At 37.2% G+C, this 27,739-nt stretch overlaps 2 protein-coding genes across 2 annotated transcripts; both read right to left on the minus strand.

The window, feature by feature from the left end:
• Positions 1–219: 219 nt before the first annotated feature.
• On the minus strand, positions 220–9,888 carry LOC128030073 (myelin basic protein-like). Its single transcript, XM_052617563.1, has 5 exons — positions 9,746–9,888; positions 1,570–1,671; positions 1,433–1,459; positions 1,001–1,075; positions 220–926 (listed from the first exon to the last, which is right to left on the minus strand). Exons 1-5 carry the CDS (start codon positions 9,860–9,862, stop codon positions 891–893), a joined length of 357 nt encoding a protein of 118 aa, XP_052473523.1. The 5' UTR covers positions 9,863–9,888; the 3' UTR covers positions 220–890.
• On the minus strand, positions 8,473–22,189 carry LOC128030072 (myelin basic protein). The gene is made up of 4 exons (XM_052617562.1): positions 21,994–22,189; positions 19,022–19,070; positions 16,678–16,741; positions 8,473–10,246 (listed from the first exon to the last, which is right to left on the minus strand). Exons 2-4 carry the CDS (start codon positions 19,064–19,066, stop codon positions 9,948–9,950), a joined length of 408 nt encoding a protein of 135 aa, XP_052473522.1. The 5' UTR covers positions 19,067–19,070; positions 21,994–22,189; the 3' UTR covers positions 8,473–9,947.
• Positions 22,190–27,739: the final 5,550 nt, after the last annotated feature.

A 27,739-nucleotide genomic window follows, 5' to 3' on the forward strand; every position in this document is an offset into this window, starting at 1 on the left:
AATTATATTGGTACCTTGTTACCAAGTCCAAAGTGTGAGGTACAAAGTACCATGTGCCTAACACGGCAACGGTGTAAAAATCTAACGTAAAATGAATTTATACCGAACTAAAACATCAAACCCAGTCTCCTCAGTTGTCCACTACATGCCACGAGTGGATTCGTACTTGTGTAACATTTGCTGATTCTAAATAGGCATAAAAAGAACCACAAAAATAAAAAAGTTTCAAACTTTTAATTGTCGCCATTAATTAGATGTAACAAACACAGAAGACGTCAAATATTATTTAGTTTAAATAAGACCCCTTTTTCCATTTGTTTTTGAATGAATACTGTAATGAAATGAAGGCTCAAAATATGATGCCCAAAGGACACAGAATCAGACCGTCATACTCAAACTAACTCAATCTATGGTTACCAAATTCATTAGAAACCTCCGGATCCAAACACACATTTTAAGAACAGTTTGTGTGTGGAAGTATAATATACATTGTGGATGTCAGAACATGAATTATGCATTATGGGATGCAGACCATCTCCTGGCAAATCCCATCACGCAGTGTGAAGAAGACAGTTCATCAACATGTAAACGGTACAGAAAACACACATGAGGTCTAATACACAACATGCTAAGAGAGGAACGGTTTACACTTCAGTTGTGTAGAGGTAAGTATTGACACTACAGAGACCAGACAAAACACTTTCTAAGATCAAACATACACAGCTATGTCAATACACGTTTGACAAGACTAAACAGGAATAATTCAGAAGACAGGTTTAACATCAATGCGAAAGCCTTTTCATGTCAATGTTACTGTATTAGGAAAAAAAAAACTTTTTGCATTCGTTTTCCATCCTCTTTATCTTTGAATGGGAAAAGGTAATGAGGTTTCAACGCTTGGTGGATGAAGCAGACTTGCTTCCTCCCTGAAAAAGAGACAATAAACAAACTTTATTTGAATGACGATTTCACGTTCATTACTGATGAAAAATACTGTTACCGATTTGAAGATGCGGGTTAAGGAGTCTCCACGTCCCTTCTGGCCTTTGGTGGAGCTCTGGGATTTCTGCTCTTTCTGTTAATAAAGTAGAAAGTGTTGTGGATACTGTGGTTTTTCATTTAGAGGTGTTTTAGTATATCTAGAATTGGATCATTTTTCAGTGTTGCATAAGTCTGAGACAGGCTGAATAATTTTTTTTTTTTTTTGTCAGAACAGAGAGTTATAAAAAAAGTAACAAGCTACTGATTACTAATGAAATATTATAAAGATGTATACTATGTATGGGACTGAGGTAGGGATCTTGCTTTTTCCATAATAACGGAAAACATTTATTTGTGAATTCAAAACAAACCTATATGAATCACCTAAAGCATAATGTTAACAAATTTCTTGAAAGGGAATAGCTGTCAAACTCAGAAGACTGAGACTTACCCTAGATTTGGGGGTAGAGGGAGAAACCTAATTGGGGGAAAAAAAGCAAAATACATTGAAAATCAATCTTTCAGTGTTTTTTTATTTTTATGTGTAGTGTGAGAGACGGGGGAAAAGGAGGAAAGAGAGATACGAACAATGTTTCTGAAAAAGTGCACGACAGCGTTCTCATCTGGACGGCGGCGAGGAGATGCGCTTGATCTTTGAGGTGATCCAGATAAACCACCACGAAAAGACCCCTGTGTTGAAGAGACAACATTTCTGATCATTAAACATTCCATCCCAACAGTACCTTCAGACTAAAATGTGTGGTCTAAACTTTTAAAGACTGTAGCAAATTGGGGAAAATGCATAGGTAAAATACTTCCATAACCAAGGCTGATGAAAAAGAGGGCCTACTGTATTATGTATACAGTACATTTTTGACATTCTGCTTTTACATTTCACATACGGTTTTTCACTTACAGTACATAGTAGGGAAGATTGCATATTTGAATACATCCTTCATTTCCCTCCCTCTTTATTTCATAACTATATTAGTCTGCATTTCAAAGGTTCAAGCTTTTATTACTAGCTCTAAAATTACATTTTGAAATTAGCAACAGAGAATTGGAATGAGATGCATAAGAAAGTAATTAAACACATAAGAGTGTTTTAAGAAAAAAAATCTGACAAATGTCTTTAAAAAAACAACATCTGAACATTGTCTAAAGATGTGGTAACCTTCCGGCTACTTACGTAACCCCTGACATAAGGGTCACTTGTGGGAAATTCCTGTTTACTCTGATACTGAAGCATGATTTGTTCACATTCGTACTGCACAAACCAATGGCGCTTCAACCCGCCAAAAGGGAGTGCCATTTCGTGAGAATCCTTCAACTGAAGTGACAGTCATTGTTTCATTGCCTTATTTCTATCAGCCTACACAAAGCTTGTTCCCTTATCTCAAAGAACCGAGGTTACAATAGTAATAGTAATTGTAACACATAGCCTTGTCTCAGTTTGGGGACGACTTTACAGTCCTTAGGCCCAAACTCAAGACAGGAACATCTGTCAGTGCTTGCAGGTCACCCACTTGTTTGACCAAGTTGGAACAGTAGGAAGGCAAGGCGGATTCGATCTCCGAGCTCCCCTCAGAAACTTAACAACTAGGTGTTTTCTGCTTACTGGCCAACCACAAGAGAATGATTCACCATGATAGCTGCCACATATACTTTGAGCATGAAAGGGGAGCATCCCTTTTCCAGCAGCTCTTGTAGAAAGGTTAGAACGTATAACACTTCGCACGATGACGTCCTATTTCCAATCTGCACACCAGTCAGAGAAGACCAACCTTTTAAAGGGGCGGTCAAACTGCACTTTTCGTTCGGAATCCATGTTGTGATAACTGAGAGGAAACCTTGGTGCCTGATGTTATATCCTGCTACCGCCCATATTCACAGCGGCATCCGAAAAAATGATGCACGTTGAAAGTCTAGTGTGTCCGCCCCTTAAGAGCATAAAGACGTCTTGTAGACAGAGCTCTAGTCTCTAAAATTATATAAGTTACGCTCGTGGGGAATGACAAAGGCTCCTGTTGAGGGGCCAAACATTAAGACTCCATAGATCTGGACAGGGGTGCCAAATTATGCCCTTCACTTGTGAGAGAAGGTCCTTCCTGAGTGGTATTGGTCAATGGGCTGCTGATAGCAGATGAATCAACTCAGGGAAACACATCTGATTCCTCCAGAATGGGACCACCAAGAGGAGTGAGCATTTGACTTCTCTGACCCGTCTGATGACCTGAGGAAGTAGGGCAACCATACAGAGTAGGCATACAGATGAGCACTGGACCAGTCATGGGCCAAGGCATCTCACTGTTTTGAAAAATCAATTGCACAGTGAAAGTTCTGAGATGTTCACCACTGACCTGCCAAAGACAGACAAGATCATTTGAACTGTTTGAAAATGTAGTCTCCATTCTCCTGGAGCCACATTGTCCCAAGCGAGCATTTCTGTTCCTTGGTTCAGTCTGCCAGGCACATGAACTGCTTTCAGTGAGAGGAGTTTGCCTTGTGCCCATAAAAGGAGGCATCAGGCCAACCTGTAAAGGGACCATGACCTGAGATCATCTTGGTAATTAATAAAGGCTACTACTGTCATGTTGTCAGAACGGACCAGGACATGGTGCTGCTTTGAGGCTGGTAGGAAGGTTTTTAGGGCTAGAAAAACACCATCATCTCGAGGCAGCTGATGTGTAAGCATTGCTGCAGGTTCGACCTGAAGCCAGATACTGGTCTGCCCTCATACAGAGCTCCCTAACGTAAGTTGGAGGTATCTGTTGTGACCACCTTCCTTCTGGAGGTCAGTCCTAACAGAAACAGGCCTAATTGAAACAGGAGAGATTTTACCAGGGGACTGAAAACATCCCCGGCGTCAAGCGTGGGACGGAACATGTGCTTTGAGAAAATACTGAAGAGGCCTCGTGTAGCAGGCTGCTAAACAGTCAAGGAGCATTCCGGCATAATCCATGCCTGCATATGTGCAGAATCTATAACTGTCCCCAGAATGACAACTCACTAGCTTGGAGACAAACAGCTCTTGGTTGAATTGATTCTCAACCCAAGCCGCTCAAGGTGGCTGGGCAGCAGTGACCTAAGAGCATTGAGTTCCTGTTCTGATCTGGTTAAGACTTTGTAATAGTGTGTGGTGCCAGAGACAGTCCGAATGGCAGGACTGTATACTGACAGGTCACTCCCTCGAATGCAAATCTCAAGAAAGGTCTTTAATGGGGGGCTATCTGGTCGTGAAAGTAAGTGTCTTTCAGATCCACTGATAGAAATCAGTCAACATCTTGAATGAAGGCCATGGGGGTGCTCTTATGGAGCCAACCAAGCAAGACCGAGCCTTGTTTAGAAAGCAGATCAGCTTGCTGTCCCTGCTGGGAAGCATCAAAGACATGGTTTTAGGTTCTTCGCAGGAACACGACCACTCTTCAGCATCCCGAAGCTGTCAATGACATGGAGTCATCAGTGACAGGGGAAGGCTTCTGGCTTCTTCTGCTGCCGCTCTTTCTCATGGCAGTGAACAGCAGGCTGAGTTTCTTTTTTTTTTCTTTGGGTTCTTGAGTCATCGAGGAGATGATCTTCATTGGTGAAAAAGAAAAAGTATACTGTCCATGCCCAGAAAGGTACTTAAAACATCATCAAAGTAGTCCATGTGACATCAGGTCAGAATTTGTTGAAGCATCGAAAATACATTTTGGTCCTTGAACTCTTCGTGAAAAAATACAATAATTCAGTAACAAGCATATCTCATACATATATATATATATATATATATATATATATATATATATATATATATATATAGTAACATTGTGGTCTAGGTTTAGCTCAGTACATACACCAGCTTTCACATCTCTTATTTCCAGACAAACTAGTGATGATAATAGTGAGGAAGTTTGTAAAAAAAAATACTTCTGCAAGTTCCTCAAAAAATAAATGTCTGGTTTTAAACTCCCAGAGAAATGCTATAATATATGTTTGACAAGTTATTTTGAACTATATTATATAGGGAATCTTAAGGCCTGTCTACCCCAACAGTGTTAGGCACTTTTGCATGCAATTTTTCTGTTCAGAGCACTGCATAAAAAAACAGTAGAAGAGCTGAATGAACTTGCAGATTCTCTCTTTGACAGTACTTGGCTCTTTTAGAAAGACAGAAAATAGCCTGGTTACTCTGGGACACAAAATGCTACAACTTTCCATTTTGGACACCTGCTTGTCACAGAGAAGAAAGAAAGTCAGAGATATTTGTATTCACTGTGGCATTTATCAAACAACATCAAATACCAAAACAGTAGGCAAAAAGTACCCAGATTACTTACTGCTTCCAGTGAGATTCTGAAGTGCACATCTGATGGACACTAAACTATCCCATGTGGTCAATGGAAAGGATTTGTGAATGGCAGTGAAGCAAGTGATCACATGATGTAGATCACATGACAATGACAAGGTGAATGCAATACATCCAAATTTCATTCATACTGCACACATTCTTCTTTTTTTTATTCTAAGCAAGTTTCAAACCAAATGTAGTACATACTTTACAGTATCCTATTTTGGACACAGCGACGGGGACATGAAAACCGGTACGAGATTTTTCCTCTGCTATTCACTGTTCCTTAGCTAAAAACTTTGTTCACGAGTCATGGTATAATGTGTGTTTTTAACATCAGCGGTTGGCCATATTTCTTCACAATGAGATGGAAAAGAGATTGTGGCGAGTGGGGCGGGGCCAAGAGGCGTGGGAACGAGGAGTGAGGCCAGGTGTAGTGATTGGAGATGAGCTACACCTGAGCCCCACCGTCGGTATCGAGTCCCACGTAGGAGATGGAAGGATATAAAACTGGAGTGACGACCGTGAAGGACGAGAGAGGACCAGGCCTGGGACATTATTTTAATGTGTGTGCTTTTTATTTATGCGCACCAGTCGCCCGTGAGGGGCTGGTGCGCCGTTTTGTATTTATTTTGGATATTAAAGTGCTTTTTGATTGTGCGCCGGTTCCCGCCTCCTTCTTCCCGATGAATATGGAGATTTGTTTATTACAGAGATTTTTCTAAATCTATCACACTGACTGATGCTCATGTTGGTCTGAACAGACACATTAATAGACATTTATTCAAGTCTTGGTGTTGAACAGGTCTTTGTATCCATAAATGGCTTATCGTCTGTAGGATCACAGGAATACTGAAGCCTTACCCAGCAACTCGGGCTACAGGTGAGGGACACCTTCCAGTCCATCAAAGGGCTCACACACACATATCTACATGCAATTTGGATTGTGGGGAAAATTAGAGCACCTGGAGGAAACTTTTGCAAACATGGTGAGAATAAGGCCTATTGATTTAGCTGGGACTCGAACCAGTGATCTTCTTGTTTTGAGGCATCAGAGTCATCATGCTGCCTCCTTTATAAACATTTTTGATGCAGTTCAATTTAAACTGGATCTGAAAATAAAAAAACTGGCATCTGCACTCGATCGCTCGTCCTCAGACTTATCCCGAGGTTACCCTAGTCAACCTGATCCAGACTGGATCCAGATTGCAGATTCAATCATATTCAGCAAAGATCATAACATAGCCCTTCATGACCAGCAATCTCTACACCCAGACAATCACTCATTGTAGATGTCAGCAAAGCCCACACACACATCATGCCAGGGCCAGCTAAAACCACAACAGAGACCTAATAAACGAGTAAGACTTTACTACAGTCTCTACATTCCATGATCTTAGCCTGCCAGTCACTACGCAGAACATCTTTGTTGTCCCTGTAACAACATTGTGATTAACCAATCAGATTTGAAGAACCAGTTTATAGATTTTGTGAAGTTTACGCTTAAAATCACTGTTTGGTGCATCAGTGTCATTCATCTATCATTTCCTCTGATTTTAGGGAATATGGTTAAGGTTAGGTTTAGGTGTAGGGATATGGTCAAGACTACATTTTTTGAGTAAAATGTTGTTCCAGGGTCAACAAAATATGTTGACCTAGGAACACATCTAACTCAGCAATATCAGGACGTGCGTCACACTACAACTCCTAACACAATGATCTCAGCTAGGTCCATTGCAACCCATGTCTGTCTCTGAGAAGAAGCAGCTGACTTCAAGTTGAATACCATCAGTGTTTGGCATCGTCAGTCATGCTGTGATTGATTAATTGTTAGGCCCGTCTCTGTTAGTTTTCTTTGGATACAGTATATTCATCATGTCAGTTTGCTCTTTCATTTTTAATCTTTTTTAAATGTACAGAATGAACTTGTTCTATTTACGATTTATTTTTGTTTTACTTGCATTGGTTTACACATGAAATGATTGTGTAAATTAAGAAATGGGCATTAAGAAAAAAAAAACATCCTTTATTGGAAAATATGAGATACTGTGTCAGCAACTTAAAAATAGTGCATAGACTCCCATTCTTCTCCCATTCCCAGTGTTTAGGTATTATAACTATTTTGATTTTCTGCTTGGGAAAAAAAATTTGCCTGAGTGATGTTCATGTACACTTATGTTAAGCAAACAATGTGTCTGGCTTATCAGCTCTTTTCCAGACTGCAAACAGGCGATCTTGAAGATCCGACTTGGTCGTTTGACCTTAGGCTTGAGAGAAGGATGACGGCCAAGGAGAGATGGGAGGAACACATTGGGAAACCACCAAAGGGCTAAACTCATTTCCATCTGGGACTCACTGAGGTATGGAGTCTGGGCTTTCACGTTTAATCAGTTCTAGTGTTAGCCCAGGAAGAGAAGGTGGCCATTGTGAACAAACTTTCTTTTTTTGTGAATCACTTTGTGATTTATGAAGCCTTGTGGCATCATGCTCAGTTTCCTCTCATAGAACCGTCAACACAACTTCACCCTTGCATTCAGTTTCATCTTACTATTAAGATGAAACGGTTGCCTCACTGAGGCATTGGGGCAATCCTTAAACTGAAATCATTCTGAAATCCCCTTTCTTCAACATGTTGTTGAGCAGTTACCACATATTGCTCAATGGGCGACTACAGAAAGTATATGTTAGTTGTTTTGCTTGTTAGTAAGGTTAAGCATTGCATTTTTTTTTTTTACTGAATTATGCTTTAAACATTTTGAATCCAACTGGCTACATTGGAAGTTTAAAAATTTAAGAATTTTCTAAAGAAACTAGCTTTTAAACAATGTCGGAGCAAATGCATCCTCTAAATGTTTATATAATTCTAAATCTTCATCAAATAGTAATCATTAATTAATAGTATTTTTTACTATACTGCCCAACGTTTGCAGCAAGGAAAGTGATAATAAATACAAAATAAATAAAACAAAAACACATAAATACATCTATAGTGTTGTTTTCATATCTGTAATGGCTTATTAGCAAATGTTAACATTTCTGTGTGTTCTGTATTCAAATATTAGCAGTTTTACTGTCAGTGCAAAATAAATTAAAAGGTTAATATAACACATCTAATTCACATAGTGACCACACCAATAAAACTGTCAAATAAAAAGCCAGTGTTCAAGTTGTTAGATATATTTTAATCAAGCAAATGTCAAAAAGCTCAGGACAGAATCGGGATAAGGAACAGCTTCAGGGTTGTTCTAGAATGTTACACATGCTGTTGTGGTTACAATACAAAGTGTTACAAATGGGACACAATCTATAAGGGTTACTAGTGAGGTATTAACACTGAAGGATCAAATTGTTCCATAGGAGAGATGAGTTAACCTGAGGCATGTTTGGGATATCTGGCTGAAGCAGCAGCAAAACTATTATACAACTGGAACGATGACATCTCAATCTCGGTCACATTATTTAACATTATTTTTATTATTATCCCCCACAAAATTAGTAAAAATTCACAAATGAATAAAAAAAAAAACTAGTTAATCAAAATGTTACACGCTGCACAAGTCAGTAAATCTGCAACGTTACATTTCAACCATCATATGGCACTTTAAAATTAAGGTCACAAATCCAAACTTACATCAAGATCTCATTTCATATTTTCCCACAAAGCAAAGAAGTTTCCCAACTTTGGCGTTTGTCACCGAACAGCTTGAATATCTTTATTTTAGAAGGAAAATATTTACCTGATTCTTTTCTCAAAAGTTAAGGCTCTAGAAGTGGCATAATTTCACAAGCAAACGACTGTTAAATAACATTTCCAAAACTATGCAGATTCATTTTAGACACCATACTGATCGGTAATGGCCTCTGCTGTACCGTGAAAAACCCTGAGGTGCTCCCTTAACACCATGATGTTAGAAGATAACCGGATTCTGAAATGGCTATCAAATATATACTATTCATCGCTCACACACTGTATAAGAAAAAAGTCATAGATTTTCATTTTTTACAATACGCTATACGTACCATCTTTTCGGTTTAGTACAGAACTTTTCAATGACAGCAACAGAAATGTTGAAAAGTCGTAAAAACACAAATTTGATCCTACACAGCCATTTGGAATACATCTGAACATTTTATAAAAGCTAAGAGTCGTGTTTATAAGCATCACACTGTACGCTGAATCCCTGAATCACAGTAAATTCCTATAACAAATCAAATCGCAGCTTTATTCAATACTGGAGACTCTATGACAGCAGGTTTAGCATGTAATAAACGTAGAGATAAAGAGTTAAAAGTCAATAAGAAAAGAAATAAAAATCACACGCAACTCATTTACTCATAAATCAAAACCATAATTGCGGGTCAAGATAAATTCAAGCAAATAGAACAGTAGTAAAGGCTCATGTGGAGAACTCGGAATGCCTGCTCAATCCTCACCTTTCCCTTCTTCTTTTTATCCCCTCCAAAGAACTTTCCGATCTGATCCATAACAGTTGGGTTCTTCTTAGTGCGGCCCAGCCTGAATGTTGACTGTGAAGAGCTTGCAGATGCCATGCTAAGTTTCTGCTTTAATCTCTGCAGCGGTGGTTTTTTTTCTTTCCCAAAACAGGAATGAGGAAAGAGTAGGCAAAGAGGAAATCTAATTTAGGTCCTGCTCTGCACAATCGGAACCACACTCTGAACTAGCACCGCTGTGCTCCTGGATGGTCTGCAGCTCATCAGACTCCGAGGGGCGGTCTTTGAAGGTGTTGTCCGCGCGACCTGGGGCATCTCGAGAAAAGAGGCGGACCAAGTGTGGGCGGGGCTCCGAGGCATCAGGGTCGGCTGTGTTCGGATGGTTCCAGCTGCTGTGATCTACTGCAGCGTTCATGGAGTCAGTCACCACTGGACTCTTGCTGGAGCACCCATTGTTCTGGTTGAGGTCCGCCTCCCCCAGTCCTGCACAGAAACATCGGAGTTATCTGACATTTGACAGTAAGATCATTGTCATCACCTACCACCCCCCCACTGCTGTGCAGGCAACAAGTGCTACAGATTGTCAAAAACTCAAAAAAAAAAAAAAATTGTTCATTGCAATACCAATCACATTTCTTTGACAAAAAGATCCAGAAGCAATTCAATAAACATGAGACATTATGGAAACTTAGTAGTTTTAATGATTCTGTATATTTTTTTATAAAACGGAGCTAGATATTCTAGATATTCATCGATTTCAGAGCAGTGCTTCCTCGGGAGGTGGTCAGGTTTGAAGCCAGACAAAGCCGCTACTGTCTCACACAACACAAGAGAATCTGAATTCTGGTGTTTCTTACAGAGCTTCTTTGTGCCACCACAAAGTTATTGTAGAAGGACAAAAGAAACAGTGTGACTGTAACAACTTCCCCAGGCTGGATTTTGTGAGTTCTCGGCAAAGTGAAACTCATCTAACTTCTGAAGTCCGTCTCGTAAGGTGTGGCGGCTCCAAAGCAATCATTAAGGCAGGCCCAAAAAGAGAAAAACATTTAGAGGCAGCTATTTAAAACGCTTTATTTTCTATAGAAATGTTATTAGCCTTATTCTTATTTTTTTGTCACAAGTGAATTTCAGAGCATCTTTTGCAGTATATACTGTTCATTTGGGTTACAAATGTGTTTGCGCACCACAAGGATGTTCAGAAGGATTTTTCTTTCAAATCAAAGCATAAATATATGTAGAAAATTTATCCTTGTGGCAGGGCTGACACAGAAGAGCGTACACTGACTGCGTTCAGCTCATATTCTCCAAAATGGCACTAGGGTGATGCGGAGAGACAGAGAAGACAAATTATAATTATGTCGTAATTTTTGTTTTATTCGTTTACAAAAAGTATTCTTGTCACTTCATAACGTTACAGTTGAACCACTGATGGACTATTTGAAATCTGACGATTTCTTTCATACTTTTCTGGACCTTGACGGTGTATTTTACTTGGCAATTCATGGGCCAGTGACAACTCACAAGCCTCCCGGTTTTCATCCAAAATATCTTAAATTGTGTTCTGATGATGAACAAAGCTTTTATGGGTTTGAAACGACATGGGGGTAAGTGATTAATAAAAAAAATTTCATTTTGGAGTGGAGTAACCCATGAAGGTATTTTACCACCATTTGCCTTTAATGCAGCTTCCAACCTTCTTGAATAGATTCATAAACCAATTCAACAATTGTCTCAAGTTGAATGTTTTATATCAAACCACCATTGATGTTGGAGGAGCAAATCTTTCCACTCTTGTCTCTGAAATTGCCCACAGTGGTTTGATAATATTCAAGCCAAGTCGATGATGTTGGCTTTTGTGAAAACATGGTTGCCCAAATTAAAACTTAAGAGGAAGTGTGTGTCTAAATGCAAAGTGGAAAGCACCAAAAACAAATTCCAGGCAATTCTTGTTTAAATTTCCTGGTTTAAACTTAAATGACAAGAAATAACCAATGAAGCACTGAAACACAAGAATGATTCTTCTGATTGTATAACATTCAACATAAACAGCAATTGGTAATGGATAGTGTATTTCTGGTATCAATGTCAAGCTGTATAAGCTCGCGCTGCTGACAGTCTTTTTGTAAGGGACATTTATGGAGAAGTCAAATCAAATGAGTGTATGAAATGAGCAAAAAAGTTGAATAGGACACATAGTATAAAATGTGTAGAAATTTATAAGTAAAAAAAAAAATGTATACACATTTTAGAAGTAAAAAGAAACTCAAAATTGAAAATTTGATTTAAAGTTTGAGTTTCTTTTTGAGTTTTTTTTATTTATTTATAACGATGTGTAGCTAAGCAACATAAATGGCGAATATTCTTACGGTTGCAAATGTTAAATTGATTTTAGTTAACAACTAATTAAGTAGTCACGTAATTAAGATTACATTTTAAACGCAATATTTACGGTTTTGTTCCTTTCACCCACTTAAATAGTTCCAAGGTCAAAAGAAAGATCGCAGCAGAAGTATTGCGCAATCTCGTGCAAGCAGCTGTGTTCTGTTACTGAATGAGTCAGCATTTTGAATGAATCCGTTAATTAAATGACTCAATGACTCACTCATTAAGTGACTTACCGCCACCTACTAGTGCATTTTGTATGTTTAAAAGTATGTATCCCCCCCAGCATTTCTTATTTGTATATTCAAAATTGTATTTAAAACCTTAACCTCATAACATCATTTATTGCAGTTGTTATTGTGCAATGCAAATTATTTATTTGGTTTGGAATAGAGTCTTAGTGTAAATTTAATCTATTGATTAAACATATGTAAAAGCTAATAGAACAAATACAATCTTACTTCAGAATATATTTTACACTATCGGTGTAAAATACTCGGTGATGTGGTGCTTTTGTAGCATTATTTTGTATGGGATATTGTCTGCTGATATGAAAAATTCTCTGTATATATTAATAATAAATAGCATTTCTGACAGCAATATTTATATCGTTTACATTTAACAAATTAAATATTATATTCTTTGATAACCCACAATCCTTTGCACACATTCAAAGAAAAGAATTAAAGGAAAATTATTCTGAGCTCTTCAAATTTCATAATTCAGCCAAAGCACATACCTTTCCTTTCATTATAAAAAACAACAATGTAAATAAGACATTCATTTTGCAGTGTTATCGGCTTCAGTGATTATAACATGACATTTCACTCAGGCAGTATGAATGGCAGCACCGATTTCCAAGATGGCAGTGAACAATAAGCATAGACACCTGGTGGAATGTGGGATTTAGAAATACACTTCTATGTATTTTTCTGCACATGTTGTGTGAAAGTGCAGTGTACAATAAATAAACGAATAAATGATTGTGTCGCAATTAATTCCTATGCTTTCACTCATTTTATTTGTTTAATAGAAAACTATATAACACTAACATCTAGAAGTGCATTTCACCATTCGGCATTAGATAGTATTGAATAACAAATTATAATATACTTATTTTGGGACAGTTGGAAGATTGCTATAATTAATGAGTTTGGCCATTAGCAGAACACAAAATCTCCTTGTTGGGTCATTTAACTAATCTGTATTTTATTTTATTTTTAGAATTGTGTATTTTGGACTTGTTATTCTGCTAGTGTGTACAATCTCCTTCTATGTGTGTATGGTTACAGTGTCTGGATCATGCACCTAAGATTTCAAACATCACTATACTATAATAGATGTGAAAGATGCTTCCCAGATTGATCAGATTTGAGAGAGAACTTCACCCCAGCCAGCGAAAGCCCTGCTCTAACAAACAGACCCACACAGAATGAAGCAGTGGGACTGAGGCACGGGAAGCATGTCTGTGAGAGGGGCTATAGGCATGCGGTCGGTGTCCAGACCTCCCACCCTTGCATGACATCCTCTCTATAGCAGCATTCACGAGAGCCCAAGGGCGCCCACAGGCCCCAAAGACAGTCTCTCATCTGTTTGACTGCCATTGAGCATTCACCAGCTATCCCTCAACTCATTCTCTACACGCGAACCACAGCAGAATACAACTAACAACTACAAAACTAAGCTACAGCTGATCTATTTAGACTGTCAAAATATTTTGGTCAGAAAAATATTACATCTAGACTTCAAAACTATTTTTTACAAGTGTCTGTTTCAGTGGTTCGGAATCCTGTTTTATTTTTTTATTACTTTTTACATTCTTTAAAACCTGCATTTTATTTATGCATTTTTTCGTTCTGCAATTATGATTGATGATGCATGGAAACTGAAATAATAAAACAACTTTCTTACACTGTATTGAGTTCTCATTTTTCATGGCAGCACAACATTCGGACACAGCTCTCACACACATCGCAATCTATTATCTTCCTCCGCACAAACAGTATGCACACATGCACTTTTATCTTGTGTAGTCTGTGGTAAATGTTTACAGTTCTATTTTATAGTCTTCTTAGTTCTTATTTAACCTTTACTTAGCCCATTTACTATAATTGAATTATGTCCAGTTTAGTTCTTTGCAGTCCTGTGTTCTGTTCGTTATGTATTTTGATATTTCATTTTGGTACTAGATGTTGGTGATTGTCTTATTAAAACATTTATTAAAGTGTTTAATTGTAAAATTGTTATAAATATGGGATCCTTTGTGATTCATGTTATGGACAAGGATGTATTGTGCAGTGCATTGGTGGATGTGAAAATTTGTGTTGTATACAAATAGAAATTGTCAAGCATTGATGATGTAAATATAATTCATGATATAAAAAGTACGTGGAGGTATTGAATTATTCAATGCACTGAAGAAGGCCTGGAGCAGAAACATGTGTTTTGTCCTGCTGATGATTATGTAAAATAAAACATTAAAAGATTAATATAATATTAAGTGACAAAAGAGCGCAGTGCAAACAGCTTTGTGGAACAACATTATGTCCCATGCAAAGTATTCTGGGAAGTACAATTTCAGTCATTTCTAGAGCAAACTTCAAGTTCTATTGATTGCCAATGATTGCACAGATACTATTAAAACTGAACTGAGATGATGACATCACTGAATTCAATGATGAACTGCCTTTAACTGTCATTTTGCATGATTGACACACTGTTTCACTAACTGATGTTGTTCAGTTGCACAGTCTTTTTTGTTTAAAGCGCTATATAAATAAAGGTGACCTGACTCGACTTCTATCGTACATACCTGACCGGTTAATATTTGCCCTTGATAATTTTATATCTAGTACATGGCACATGAAGTTTGGAAGAGAAACGGTTTTGTTGTGTAGATCACAAACATGATGATGAGTTTTGTCACTGACTACTACTGGACAACTACTAAAAGCCAGTTGGACTCCGAAGAAATACATTTTAAAATAAAAGTTTCTATTTTGGACATTGTTTTTCAATTTGAATAATCAATTGCTACATGTTTAGACTAATGAATATCAAATTAAATACAATTTGATTATACTTGACATTAAGACATTAAATAAAAGGTATATATCTGGGTTTATATGTTGATTCTATATGGGAAAAAAATCACTAAACTCCAGGGCAACTAATAAATATGAACATTAACTTTTTTTAACAATATTTGTGACTAAAATGCACATAAACGTACAAGAGAAAATATATATTGTAGATGTTGTAACTGGCCACCACTTCTTTAATGTTCAATCATCTTTTAGTATTTTCCCCCAGTTAAACTCACAAATGATTCTGATGTAGTTCCCATGCAATTTATCAGTTAATGTTATCCCATATATAAACAAAAGAATGCATGTTTATATTTCAAACAAGAAAAATGGTGTTTAAAATAGTTTGCAGGACTAGTAGATGAGTTGATAAAATCATTTCCACACAGAGCAAGAGAAAGAGAACAATGAGGTTTAGGCCGTGAACAGTGAGGCAGTGACGGACTAGCTTTCTGAACAATATGAGCTTTTGAATATGGACGCAGAAGCCTGTAGTCTCTCTGGAGCCTGTGCCAGCTGGTGTTAGCTCCAACAACCTTACACATGCAGTAGATACACCACTGCTTACTCACTTAAAAACACACATGCAGAGAGAAAAATGTGAAAATATCTTTTAAGCAGCTGAATTTTAAGATTCGTATTATACCTCTCAAGCAATCCACCATATGTTATCAGTGATGATGATGTGGAACAACTTCTCAGTACCTACTGCTGCCCACACCAACACACTTCCCACTTTTCACACCATTTGACACCAACTCAGATAATGGCTCTGAATGGTAGTAGGGAAATAATAGACTTCTGCATATGTGTTTCTGCATGTTCATTTCTTTGCCCTAAAGTAATAAATATGTCTAGTATATCTAGTTTCCTTCCTACCTACTTTACAAAAACAAAACTAGATTAAAATACAAAGCTAAAGTATATTTTTGATTTGCCAAATGTCATCAAATCCAGTGACTAGTGCTTATTATATCGATTCAATACACTGTAAACACGATTTGGTTTCCAGATGGACTCATAACCTGTGTGTAAAGCCGTCCTGTGGGATCAGAGCTTGCCAAACACAGAAAGTGCTTTGTGTGCAATATTCGGGAATGCCACTAGGGTTTCCAGGCCCCCGGGACAGTTTATCGATGGGCTGAGATTAGGGAGTCATCCAAGATGCTTTCCAATGACAGGGTTCGGGATTCATCAGTTCGAATTACAGACATTTAATGGCAGCCTAAAAGTTACACAACTAGACTACTAAAACACAGGCTGCAGTGCAATGATGAGCATATCTTGCCTAAACTAGTCTATTAGAGTGGCCTTGCTATATTGATCTGCTATAAGCTCTCGAGAAGCTGGGCAATGATGAGTGAACCAGGAATGCCCAGAGCAGTAGATATACAGGCAACAATTATGCAAATAAATTATTTAAATAACACAAAAGTATGTTCTTACCAAATACCTCATCCTGTGACTCCGGTGAGTCTGTTGGGATGTGTTCAGATACTGTTGAGGATCCCTTCAAAAATACAAATACAAAGTTTTACATGCACAACCAAGTAATACAAGCTTAAATGCAACACAAATAGTAATTACATTGCAAGATATAATCAGTGCTTCACTTTTAGAAATACTGTGGTATTAATTAAACCTACTTATTCAAGCAGTGTACATGGACACACAAGTTTCCTTTTCCTTCCGAAGTAAAATGAGACCAGATATTTAATAATAAAAACGACTAAACCCAAAAAGTGGTGTTTTCCAGTGGTACAATCCAATACACAGGTAAAGGGCAATTTACACTTCAGTCACACCTAAACTGTAGCCTTGGTGTAGATCAATTACAACAGCTCTGACTCATCATCTGTGTAACTTAAGATACTCCAGCTTAATAATAATAATAATTCAAAAAAAGATGTCTTCACATCCATGAATGTTATAAAGCTTGATTGCTTGAAGCAACTAATGAAAGATATATGATTGCATATGTTATACAAAAGGTTATAACCCATAAAGTGATCTCAATCTAGTGATCTCAAAACGATGATCATGTGTGACAAATAAGATCTCTTTTAACATTGGGATATTTTTGTAATCCCGGTACAAGTTGGTCTCCTGCTTGGGTTATCCTTTCTCTTCTTTTTTTATGGTTTATAATTACACTGCACTTGATCCAAACGTTAAACTGCATGTGAACACTTGTCTTCAATACACACTGTGTATAATGCACAGTAAAGGCATTCAAAACGCTCAGTAAACCCACTTTACTTTGTCCTCACGCCTCTTCTTGTATCAATACATGGAATTTCAGATCAGAATTTCATCTCTACCCATTCTTTTAGTAATGTAAAACTAAGACAGAAACACTGAAAACTCCATGTATATATTTGGTTTTGTGTAACTGCATGATTAAGTAACCAATGAGAATTAAAACAAATAAATCCAGCTGTAGTGCTTTTGTAAAATAGTTTTCCTCCAGTCATAATGGATATCTGTGCTATCTAGCAATGACTGGTGCACACAGGGAGTGGTGCTACTGATGGCTGTATATATGCCAGGGCTTTCAGAATCCAGAAGGGCTATTTGTTTTTTTGTTGTTGTTGTTTTTTGCCTGTTTATGCATGTGTCTTTTTACCAGATAAAAAAATTAACACACTTCAAGTGTGTACACGAATGCATTTTTTTTTTTTGATTCCTGAAGTTTCCAGATCTATTCACACCTTGGAGTTTCAATATAAAAATATACTTAAAAATATGTGTATGTAAACTTGGCTAGTGAATTCATCAAAATCTGGTTGAGAAAATGTGTTCTTCTGGGATTTTATCACAAGGCCTCTTATTAATAACAGTACTTAAATTACGCTATTGTATGTATTATACACTTTATTTAAAACAGATGCCATTTATGCATCATTTGCATATTATCACTTAGGACTGGTCACACAAGGCAAGCTGATACCAAGTGCTGCATCCTGGTATTGATGGAATAAGTGATAAACAGATGAGGGCAAGCAGCAGTTCTGAAACACAGCAAGACTTTAAATATAAATGCAATATTTATCTTAACATCATTCTCCATCCTGGCTTATCAGCTGATGTACATGGACTGATTATTTCACTGTAACAGGACATTCACTAACAAGACGCCAATTTCAAGTCATTTCTGTGTTCCATGATTATCAACAAGAGGGCAGCATATAGCTGCTGTTGAACTGGGATCTAACATAACACACACTGTGGACTGAGACATTAGTCCACACATACTGTAGCACCTTAGAGACTATGTGATGATATGGCTTTTTTCATTTCTGAAGACGCTTGTCTCTTGCCTTAATGGATATTTCCCCAAACAGCAGTAACGCTGTAGATGGTTGTCCTTTGTATAGATGCTTCTTGCCTTTTTTTTTATTTTAAAGGATGTTTATCAGCATGGATATCTGAAACAGCATTTATGATTTCTCACATGGTGAGACCAGGCAATGCGTCCAGGATGGTGAATGCCTTGATTTTGTCAACATGTTTGTGATTATTGCTTCTAACATAAAGAAGTGACAATCGCAAACGCTGTACTTACTTCTTCCCCAGGATGAAGGTTCAATTACTGTAACATAATGCAAGGCACCCGATTTAATCTGACCAACTCTATGACTTGCGAAGTATTTTAAAAGAAAAAAAAACTGCTACTACCTAACATTATAATTTTACATATACCACTAATTTGGCCTGCTGTTAAACGTTAGCTGACATATAAATAAATACATACATACCGATAGATTGGCAGACAGACATATAAACATACCTTGGGAACAGTAAGTGGCTCATGTTTTCCAAGATGCTGCCCCATGCTCCTGAGACAAAATAGAGAGAGGAATGTTTTTAATAATTAGAAAAGCATACAATTACTTTATGTGATCAAACTGATAACTGGTATTTGAGAAGAGTTTGTTATAGAAAAAAAAACAAACCTTAAAACAATGTAGCTTGATTCAGACTAATTAAAAGACAACTACTTGATTAATTAAACACACTTTGTTAAAACTTTTAATAGCTAGCATGCGGTTCAGGTTTTGCCAGGTGAGATAAACTAAATATTTGTATTGGAATAATGTGCTTTGGTATAGTCTTTAATGCCACCCTCCTAAACAGGCATCAGGTTCACTGTTCTCTGTTCTTAGCTACTTAAGACAGGAGCTCTTTCAAAGTTAAGCTGGGCAGCGCTGTATTCGGTCACATTCTTGTTTGGCAAGAAATGTTGATCCCTCAAATCTCTCTCCACAGCATCTGTGCGTTCAGATACAGCTCCCAATTCTGATATAGTGTCCACTTCACAGTTGAAACAACAGTGCACTCTGGGAAATCCAAACTCTTTTGTATCCTTTTGGGTGAACTATCCCTTTAATTGGCCCCTCACGGCCCTGCACCTAGAATGAATATCCACTGCAAATGTTTGGCAAAAAGAATATTCTGAATGTACATAATGGACCCCAAAATATTTTCCTTATTCGGCAATCAAACTAAATATAAGACATAAAAAAAATGAAAATTAAACAATAATAAGAAGAAGAAGAAGAAGAAGAAGATGAAGAAGAAGAAGATGATAAAATCTGACTGGCTAAGAAACCTCCCTAGAGTGCTGATATATCCCCAGCATCAGATCTGGGACTGTTCACTCCGCATGTCTCTGCGTGTTCTAGACGGACAGCATTTCTCCCAGTGAATGGGAACGGAATGGAAAAAACCTACTATCATTTTCAAAATACTACTGTTGTAATGACACAGAATGTAGTTTTAAAGGGTTAGTTCATCCAAAAATTAAAATGATGTCATTAATAACTTACCCTCATGTTGTTCCAAACCCGTGAGACCTCCGTTTATCTTCAGAACACAGTTTAAGATATTTTAGATTTAGTCCGAGAGCTCTCAGTCCCTCCATTGAAGCTGTGTGTACGGTCTACTGTCCATGTCCAGAAATGTAAGAAAAACATCTTTAAAGTAGTCCATGTGACATCAGAGGCTCAGTTAGAATTTGTTGAAGCATCGAAAATACATTTTAGTCAAAAATTAAGAAAAATGACGACGTTATTCAGCATTGTCTTCTCTTCCGGGTCTGTTGTGAGCGCGTTCACAACACTGCAGTGTTGCTGTTGACGTGTTTTCTGGTGCGCCCAATAACAAAGATAACACGTTAGCAGCGTCGTACGTCAGACAATGCTGAATAAAGTCATAATTTTTGTTAATTTTGGACTAAAATATATTTTCGATGCTTCAACAAATTCTCTGATGTCACATGGACTACTTTGATGATGTTTTTCTTACCTTTCTGGACATGGACAGTAGACCGTACAAACAGTTTCAATGGAGGGACTGAGAGCTCTCTGACTAAATCTAACATGTCTTAAACTGTGTTCCGAAGATAAACGGAGGTCTCACGGTTTTGGAACAACATGAGGGTGAGTTATTAATGACATAATTTTAATTTTTGGGTGAACTAAACCTATAAGAGTTTTTCAGATGAGAATGTAGTAAATGGGGAGGAAGAAAAAGGGGATGAAGAACAGTGTGTTGAATTTCTCATCTGACTGAATCTATGCATGCAGCGATTATTAAAGTTGTCAATAACAACTGCGATATGAGATTTAATGTGTGATTTTATTTGCAGTTATTTTTTAGCTAAAGTGGTGTGGCATCAGTCATCACTTTAAGGGTGTGCCAAACAACACGTCTTTATAGGGACTTTTCCTGTGGGACGTATAGCTCAATACTGAGGATATTGTGTAATGCGTTGTAGGCTATGTAATATTTCGGTGACATTCCACGTGACGGGGATTTTGAGAAATGAGGCAGTTTCGATCTGTATTTGATCGGACCTCCGTCAGAAGAGGGCGAGGTTTCACCAAAACAGTCAATGGGTGAAAGCCTGGATCATACTCGTTCTGAATCAGCTGGTGGTGGGACGCCGCCTCTGGTTTCCCAATACAGCGGTGCTCTCGACGAAATTACGTCTGTGTGTCGCCCACATTAGTTTCCATCCGAACAACATCCGGAAACTGATCGTTCACGGTCGTGTCTTCAACTGAAGAGCATTATGCGATTAAAATGAAGCTTTAAAGCTTGAAAAGCTTTTACATCTCTGAATTGTGCAAATACTGTTAACCCTTCGAGGGCCCTCGATGAAAAAACAACAACAACAAAATCATAGAGTATGTCTTCCTGTTAGTAATCTGTAAGGTGTTCTACTGTTAGCACAAAATAATTACTACAGATATTATAATTAAAATGTAAAGCACAATAGTATTGTAACCGTTGGACGGTTATCTAATCGCATCTGTTCGACACGCGCTTAAGTTTAGTGTAACTTAGTAAATAAAAAGTATGACATCAATATATTTTTGCTACAAATCGGGGCCTCGGGCTACACGGAAAAATAAATACTCGTTGTTAACATGAATCTCATGATGAACTGCACTGAAAACCGTGCAATCTGTTTTATGAGTGAGTAACTGACAGAAAAGGCAGCAACTATAACATACAGTATGTTAAATGCGTCTATCACATCTGGCACAGAAGTGGTAAAGCTGAAACCGAGCTACGACAGGTTACATAATCAAGAAGTTCAGTCATGACAGAAATATAACCACCGACCATAGCATCGGCTCAGCCAAGAAACAAACGGAGCTGAAATAGAGCATATTTCAAGCCCCGTATAAGATGTCGTGATTTGACGAACATACACACAAACACATTCACACACAGATAGAGAGAGAGACGTACTTGTTTGCCCAAACGCGTCCAGCGATATGAAGATTACAGGTGTCGGCTGCTCGCCTCAGCAGAACATTAAAAAATCCACATCTGCGCCAAAAATATAAATTTGTAGGTTTTGTTTTTCTGTGTCGGCTGCATGTGGTTTGGAGGGATGATCCACTAATGTACTTCCTGCTTTTAGGTAGAGCTGTGTTATTCAGTGTGGGTGGGGCTTAAGCAGTTTACAACTTTATATATATGTAATGAAAAAGGAAACATTGTTTGCTTCATTTATATCGTTTTAACGTACTTTATCCCTGTCACGTAGGCCTACAGAGGTTTTGTATTTTCAGTCGATTTTATATTAACATAAATAAACAACAAGTGAAGTATTGCCTAACACATTGGAATTATTTCTTGGAATGTATCGTGTCTCTTGATCCCACTTAAGTAACTAGGAGCTGTACTTGCATGTCTGAAAACAGCTGCCAGTGGGAAGAACTTCTGAGGAGATTCATAATGAATTCTCTACCTGATTTGTCAGGGAAAGAGCAAGCCATTCAGCAAAGTGAGTATGTTTAGGGTTAAGTGTAGGGTATTATAGATGGGGCCTACCAAGTGGCACTATCCCAACCATCCTGCTGAATGTAGGAGTGGCATTTCGAGGCCATTTCATACACAGAGTCACTCAAACGGTTTTGTTTCACACAGCACTTACCCCTGGATTATTTTAGCTTCAAACCCTGCTTGTAACCCCAGGAACAGAAACAATTTCACACTTGTAATTTCGCTTTTTACTTGGGGTTTATGAAAACCTGCTCCAGATTGCGGAGTCAAAATTGTACAGTGTGAACGCAGTGTTAATGTTATGGCTAGATGCTTATCAACAGACAATGGGAGTAAAGAAGGGACAGCACACTGTATTTGCCCAATATATGACACTGACCCCACAAATGTGCAAATAAGAACATTAACACAGTGTTTAGGAATGTACTGTACAGTGTGAATCGTCAGTTTATGAATGCAGGATTAATTGTCAACCCCAGGTAAATTCAATTGTGAGCAGTGTGAATCAAGATAACTCTGGATCCCAGGTTTTAAAAAGACATGGGGTTAACAATTTCTTGTGTGAAACACTAAAATCGCCTTGCTGCACGTGTTAAATGTAATTAAAGCTCAAGGAGATGATACAGAGAGACAAGATAATAAAGTTCTCATGCTATATTTCTGGCACAGTTATGGTTTTAGTTTAATATTCCAGCACTCACTGGTGTGTCCGTTCCCTGTCTGGTCTAAAACACAGTTGCCCCCATGTTTTGCCACAAAACAGTAGCATTTATCTTCACAAGAAACAAAGGAATAGCACAAAGCAGGCGGTATTATCCATAACAAGATCTATCGTTACAATCTGCGTCACATGACTAAACATGTATCATCTGTTTTCACAGTCCACACTACAAACAGTTTCACATTTATCCTCTTGGGTGAGTATCTTCAAAAAGCTGGTTTTGGAGGACAAAAATGCTGTCTAGTGGAGAGAAGGTCAAATCATTAAAAAAAAAAAAAAGATTCCTTTTCAAATAGATATAGCCTGAACCCATCTATTTCTGGTCTTGGTGTCATTACTAATGAGCTGAATCAGGTGTGTTTAATTAGTAAGAGTTCAAAAATGTGTGAATGTGATTACTTAGTGCCTTTTATTCTTTAACTTTTCTTCTATTATTATTTTAGTTCATCCATGCAGCACATTAAAGCATGTAACAATAATAAGAAACAAAACTTGAATTATTTGTTATTCAGTAGTATTTCTCTGGTTCTGAATTTGCTGCATACATGTAATGCACACGTAAACAAATATGTGAGTTGCATTGCAATGTTTAGGATTCATATAAACAGAGCTTTCAGAATCTGAAATCAGACTGGACTTCTGACGAAAATTAAACATACTGTACATAATGACTACAATAACATTTGACCTTACATTTTTATGTGAATCGGTCATATGAAGTTTATTAAATAACAACCACATTCAGTCATGATGGATGGAGAATTTGGAGACCTTTTTTAATATTCATTTTTGTAATATTGTTTGTCTTTTCCTCATTATTACAATGCACTTAAAACGTTTTGAAATGGATAGAAATTTCATTGCTGTGAATTTAGCCTTTTTCAAAATTCATGTTTGCAATGTAGCTATTGTTTAATGTTTTTCATTGATACATTCACATACATTCAAAACCACTAGTGTTTTTTTAGATTAAATATCTGACCTGGCAGTGATATTGCTGGGGATTTCATGTTTTTCAATATTGTTTTTTTTTTTTTTTATGTAGCTGTTTTATAAATGTACTTAATTAAAGATGTGATTTTGTTATATATTCAATGTTACTAGCAGACGCTAACAGCCAGTCTTGGGCTGCAGGGTGATATGGCTGTGGTAAAGAAAGAGGTAAACTCATGGGTCATTAAGATCAGTCTTACTAGTTATTAGATTAGTTCAACACAAAGATGTATGCAGTAGTTCCAGGTCACGGTTTTAATGTATTTTTTAAGAAATATCTTTTAATTTAATTTTTTTTCAGTGGGATGATTATTTGAAGAGTATGTGCACACTACGAGTCTATGAGATTGGTCACCTCTGGGAAAGCTGCAGGGAACTCAGCTGCCTCTTGGTGGAGCTGCAACGCTAATTTGCCTACTTTTGGGAGTGTAACAGAAGAGGTTTTTTTTTTTTTTTTTTTTTTTTTTTTTTGACTTTTAGGAAATACAACTGCAGTCACGGGGTACAAAAAGGAAAGCAAATTAACAGACATAAAAATACATATACATAATCAGTGACTAATTTAAAAGTTAAACAAAGATGTGAAAATGTTCACAGATTGAAACGCATTTTGCAGCTTCCTTATTTTTCACCCCCAATATTGTATGTAGGTATTGCTAAATTTCTGCTCTTAAAATTCAAATAAAGGCTTATTTCCTCCAAATGTACATTTATGAATACTAAATTTAGCTAACAAAATAAGCAGATTAATTAAATAATATTCCTTATGGTAAGATTTGTTATAAGAGAAAAAAACTAATAATACATTTTTAAAATACAGTTAAAAGCTGGGCATCATGAGAAGGAACAGAAATCTGTCCAAAAACAAACTGAAGGAGGACAACTCCAAAATAAATGATAAAATGTTTCATCATGTAGATCACAAAATGTACACAATGTAGCAATATCACAATTAAATCTGTTCACAAGAAAATAATTACATGGGTAATATATATATATATATATATATATATATATATATATATATATATATATATATATATATATATATATATAAATATATATATATATGTTTTTGTCTTTCCATTTATTGGTGTTTGTAGTTTCTGAACCGGATCCTTCTCCAGCGGGTATGTTGTAGTATTAGTGATGTGACGTGTGCCAAGTATGGTGTACCATACTCTGAACCCAGAGCAGTGGGCAGCCGTTTTGTTGCGGTGCCCAGGGAGTAATTCGGGGTTTGGTGTGTTTAAGGTCACACATCAGTCGTGGTTCCTGAAGTTCTGAAGGTGGAAGAGAGAGCTGTTCATTCTCTCTCCCCACCTACAATTCCTGCTGCTGCTGAGACTCGAACGCGCAACTTTCGAGTCTCCAGGGACTTTGCGATAATCTTTTCAACATACTATGCTTTAGGAACCACTTAGGCCATGTCCACCCGTACACGGGTATTTTTATAAACATCCATTTTAAAAAAAAAATCTCCGTCCACATGAAAATGCAAAAGCATGCTATGAAGCAGTGTCAAGAGCATGCCAAGCCAACAGGAGGCTATGCAATCTCAACCGTTAAGCCATGCTGGCCAATCAGAAGAAGTTTCCAGTAGGCGGAGATAACAGTGCATGCTCCGACATCACAAGACAAGATCTCTGGTTTCACTGTCTACACGATAACACTGCAACCAGAGTTTTTGAAAACCTTTACCCTGGCAGGAGTTTTTGAATCTCAGGCTATTTAGGATCTATAGTACATTGGGATGCAGGGTTGTTGTTATGCTGGCAAGAACAGGTTGAAAGAGCACAATAATTAGGAAAGAAATCACACAAGCAACAGGTAAGAACAACTAACAGAATGAGGACTTGACAAGGTTAAACAAAGGGGCGTGGTGAGGTGGAAAAAGATGAGCGCATGGCCAATACAAACAAAGACAAGGCCATTTGCTTAAGCACAAGACTAAAAAAAGAGAAATGAAACCAAGACAATGAAGAGAGTGCTGCCAGAGCAGGAAACTGACGCAAGAATGCTGCCCTGGACCTGCGGTGATGTAAGACTTGTGCATGAAAAACTAACGAAAACATTCTTGAGCTCGGTATTCATAGTCAGAATAGTCTCAGTTGAAATATATTCACAAAATATGAATAAAAAATGTGTGTACATTCACAAAATACAACAAAATATAGCTTGCAAATGTGCAACCAAATACAAATTCAGAAAACTCAAAAACTAGTATTCACTGATTTTTCCTTTTTTTTTTCATGAATCTACATTTACACATTGTCACATATTTAATGGATCTCCTTTCTTGTTAGGATTCCCTTCACAAATGTATTTTTAAGGGCATTCTCTTTACCCAGACACATGAGTTTATTCATCTTCCAATCACAACAAGCCTGACTGAACTCTATCCAGAACTTCAGGATTTGGTTTTGCCTCTCTTCAGTGCAGTCAGAGTCAGAAGGAGCTTTACTGCCAAGTATGCTTGAACACACAAGGAATTTAAGTAATTTTGGTAATGGAAATTATGAATTATGCCTTTAGTATAAAGAAGAGGAAGCTGTTACAGAATTTAACTATGCCATTTAAAGATAGGGCTCCATGTCAGCTGCAAATTAAATAAATTATTTTGAAGGATGCATATAGTGTATCCTTCTTGTCACCCATAATCCTTTGCACACATTCCAATTCACAAAAAAAGAATTGGAGAAAAATGAATCAGCACTTCCAATTTCATTATGTAATTAAAAACAAAACAACAATGACTTAGGAGATTTAGGTATTATGTTTTTAGTTTTGTTGTAAATTAATCACACAATTTAAAAGCGTCTGTGGAAATAGAAATAGGAAATCAATGAATATATTTTAAATATAAATTATTATTTTAAAAGTATTTGTTTGCCGTAACCGAGGGGCAGAAACATTTTTGCATCGCTATATGTACTTATTATGCCATGGACTAGGAAGGACGCAGCCTTACTAGCATGCAGGCTTCCATTTGAAAAGCACATAGCATGTAAAGCAGGACGATCAAACCTGTCTGTAATTTATTCATCAGCATGACTATTTACAATAAGTATAGAAAATAATCATCCCCATTTTAAATAATCACTTTTTGTGGCTTTTGCAGCTTGAAAAGAAGATGGACAGAGTTTTTGTTTTATCCAGCTATATTTACTCAGGTCAACTTATAACATCTGAGTGAAATATTTAACACCCACAAGCAAGAAAAAGTTAAAAAATAAAAAAACAGAATCACGGTTCACCCCCTGTTTCAGTACATTGTTTGCACATCTAGACTTCGCAATATTTGCCCACTCTTCTTTGCAGAACTGCTAAAGTTCAATTCAATTTGATGGTGAACATTTGTTGACTGCAGTCTTCAGTCATTCCACAGATTTTCAATGGGGTTTAAGTCTGGGCTCCGACTAGGCCATGCAAGGACATTCCCCTTTCTCTCTGGCTGCAGTTTCATCACACTGGAACATATGTTGTCATTCT

This window comes from Carassius gibelio, chromosome A16, assembly GCF_023724105.1.
Source record: "Carassius gibelio isolate Cgi1373 ecotype wild population from Czech Republic chromosome A16, carGib1.2-hapl.c, whole genome shotgun sequence".
In the NCBI taxonomy this organism is placed as follows: domain Eukaryota; kingdom Metazoa; phylum Chordata; class Actinopteri; order Cypriniformes; family Cyprinidae; genus Carassius; species Carassius gibelio.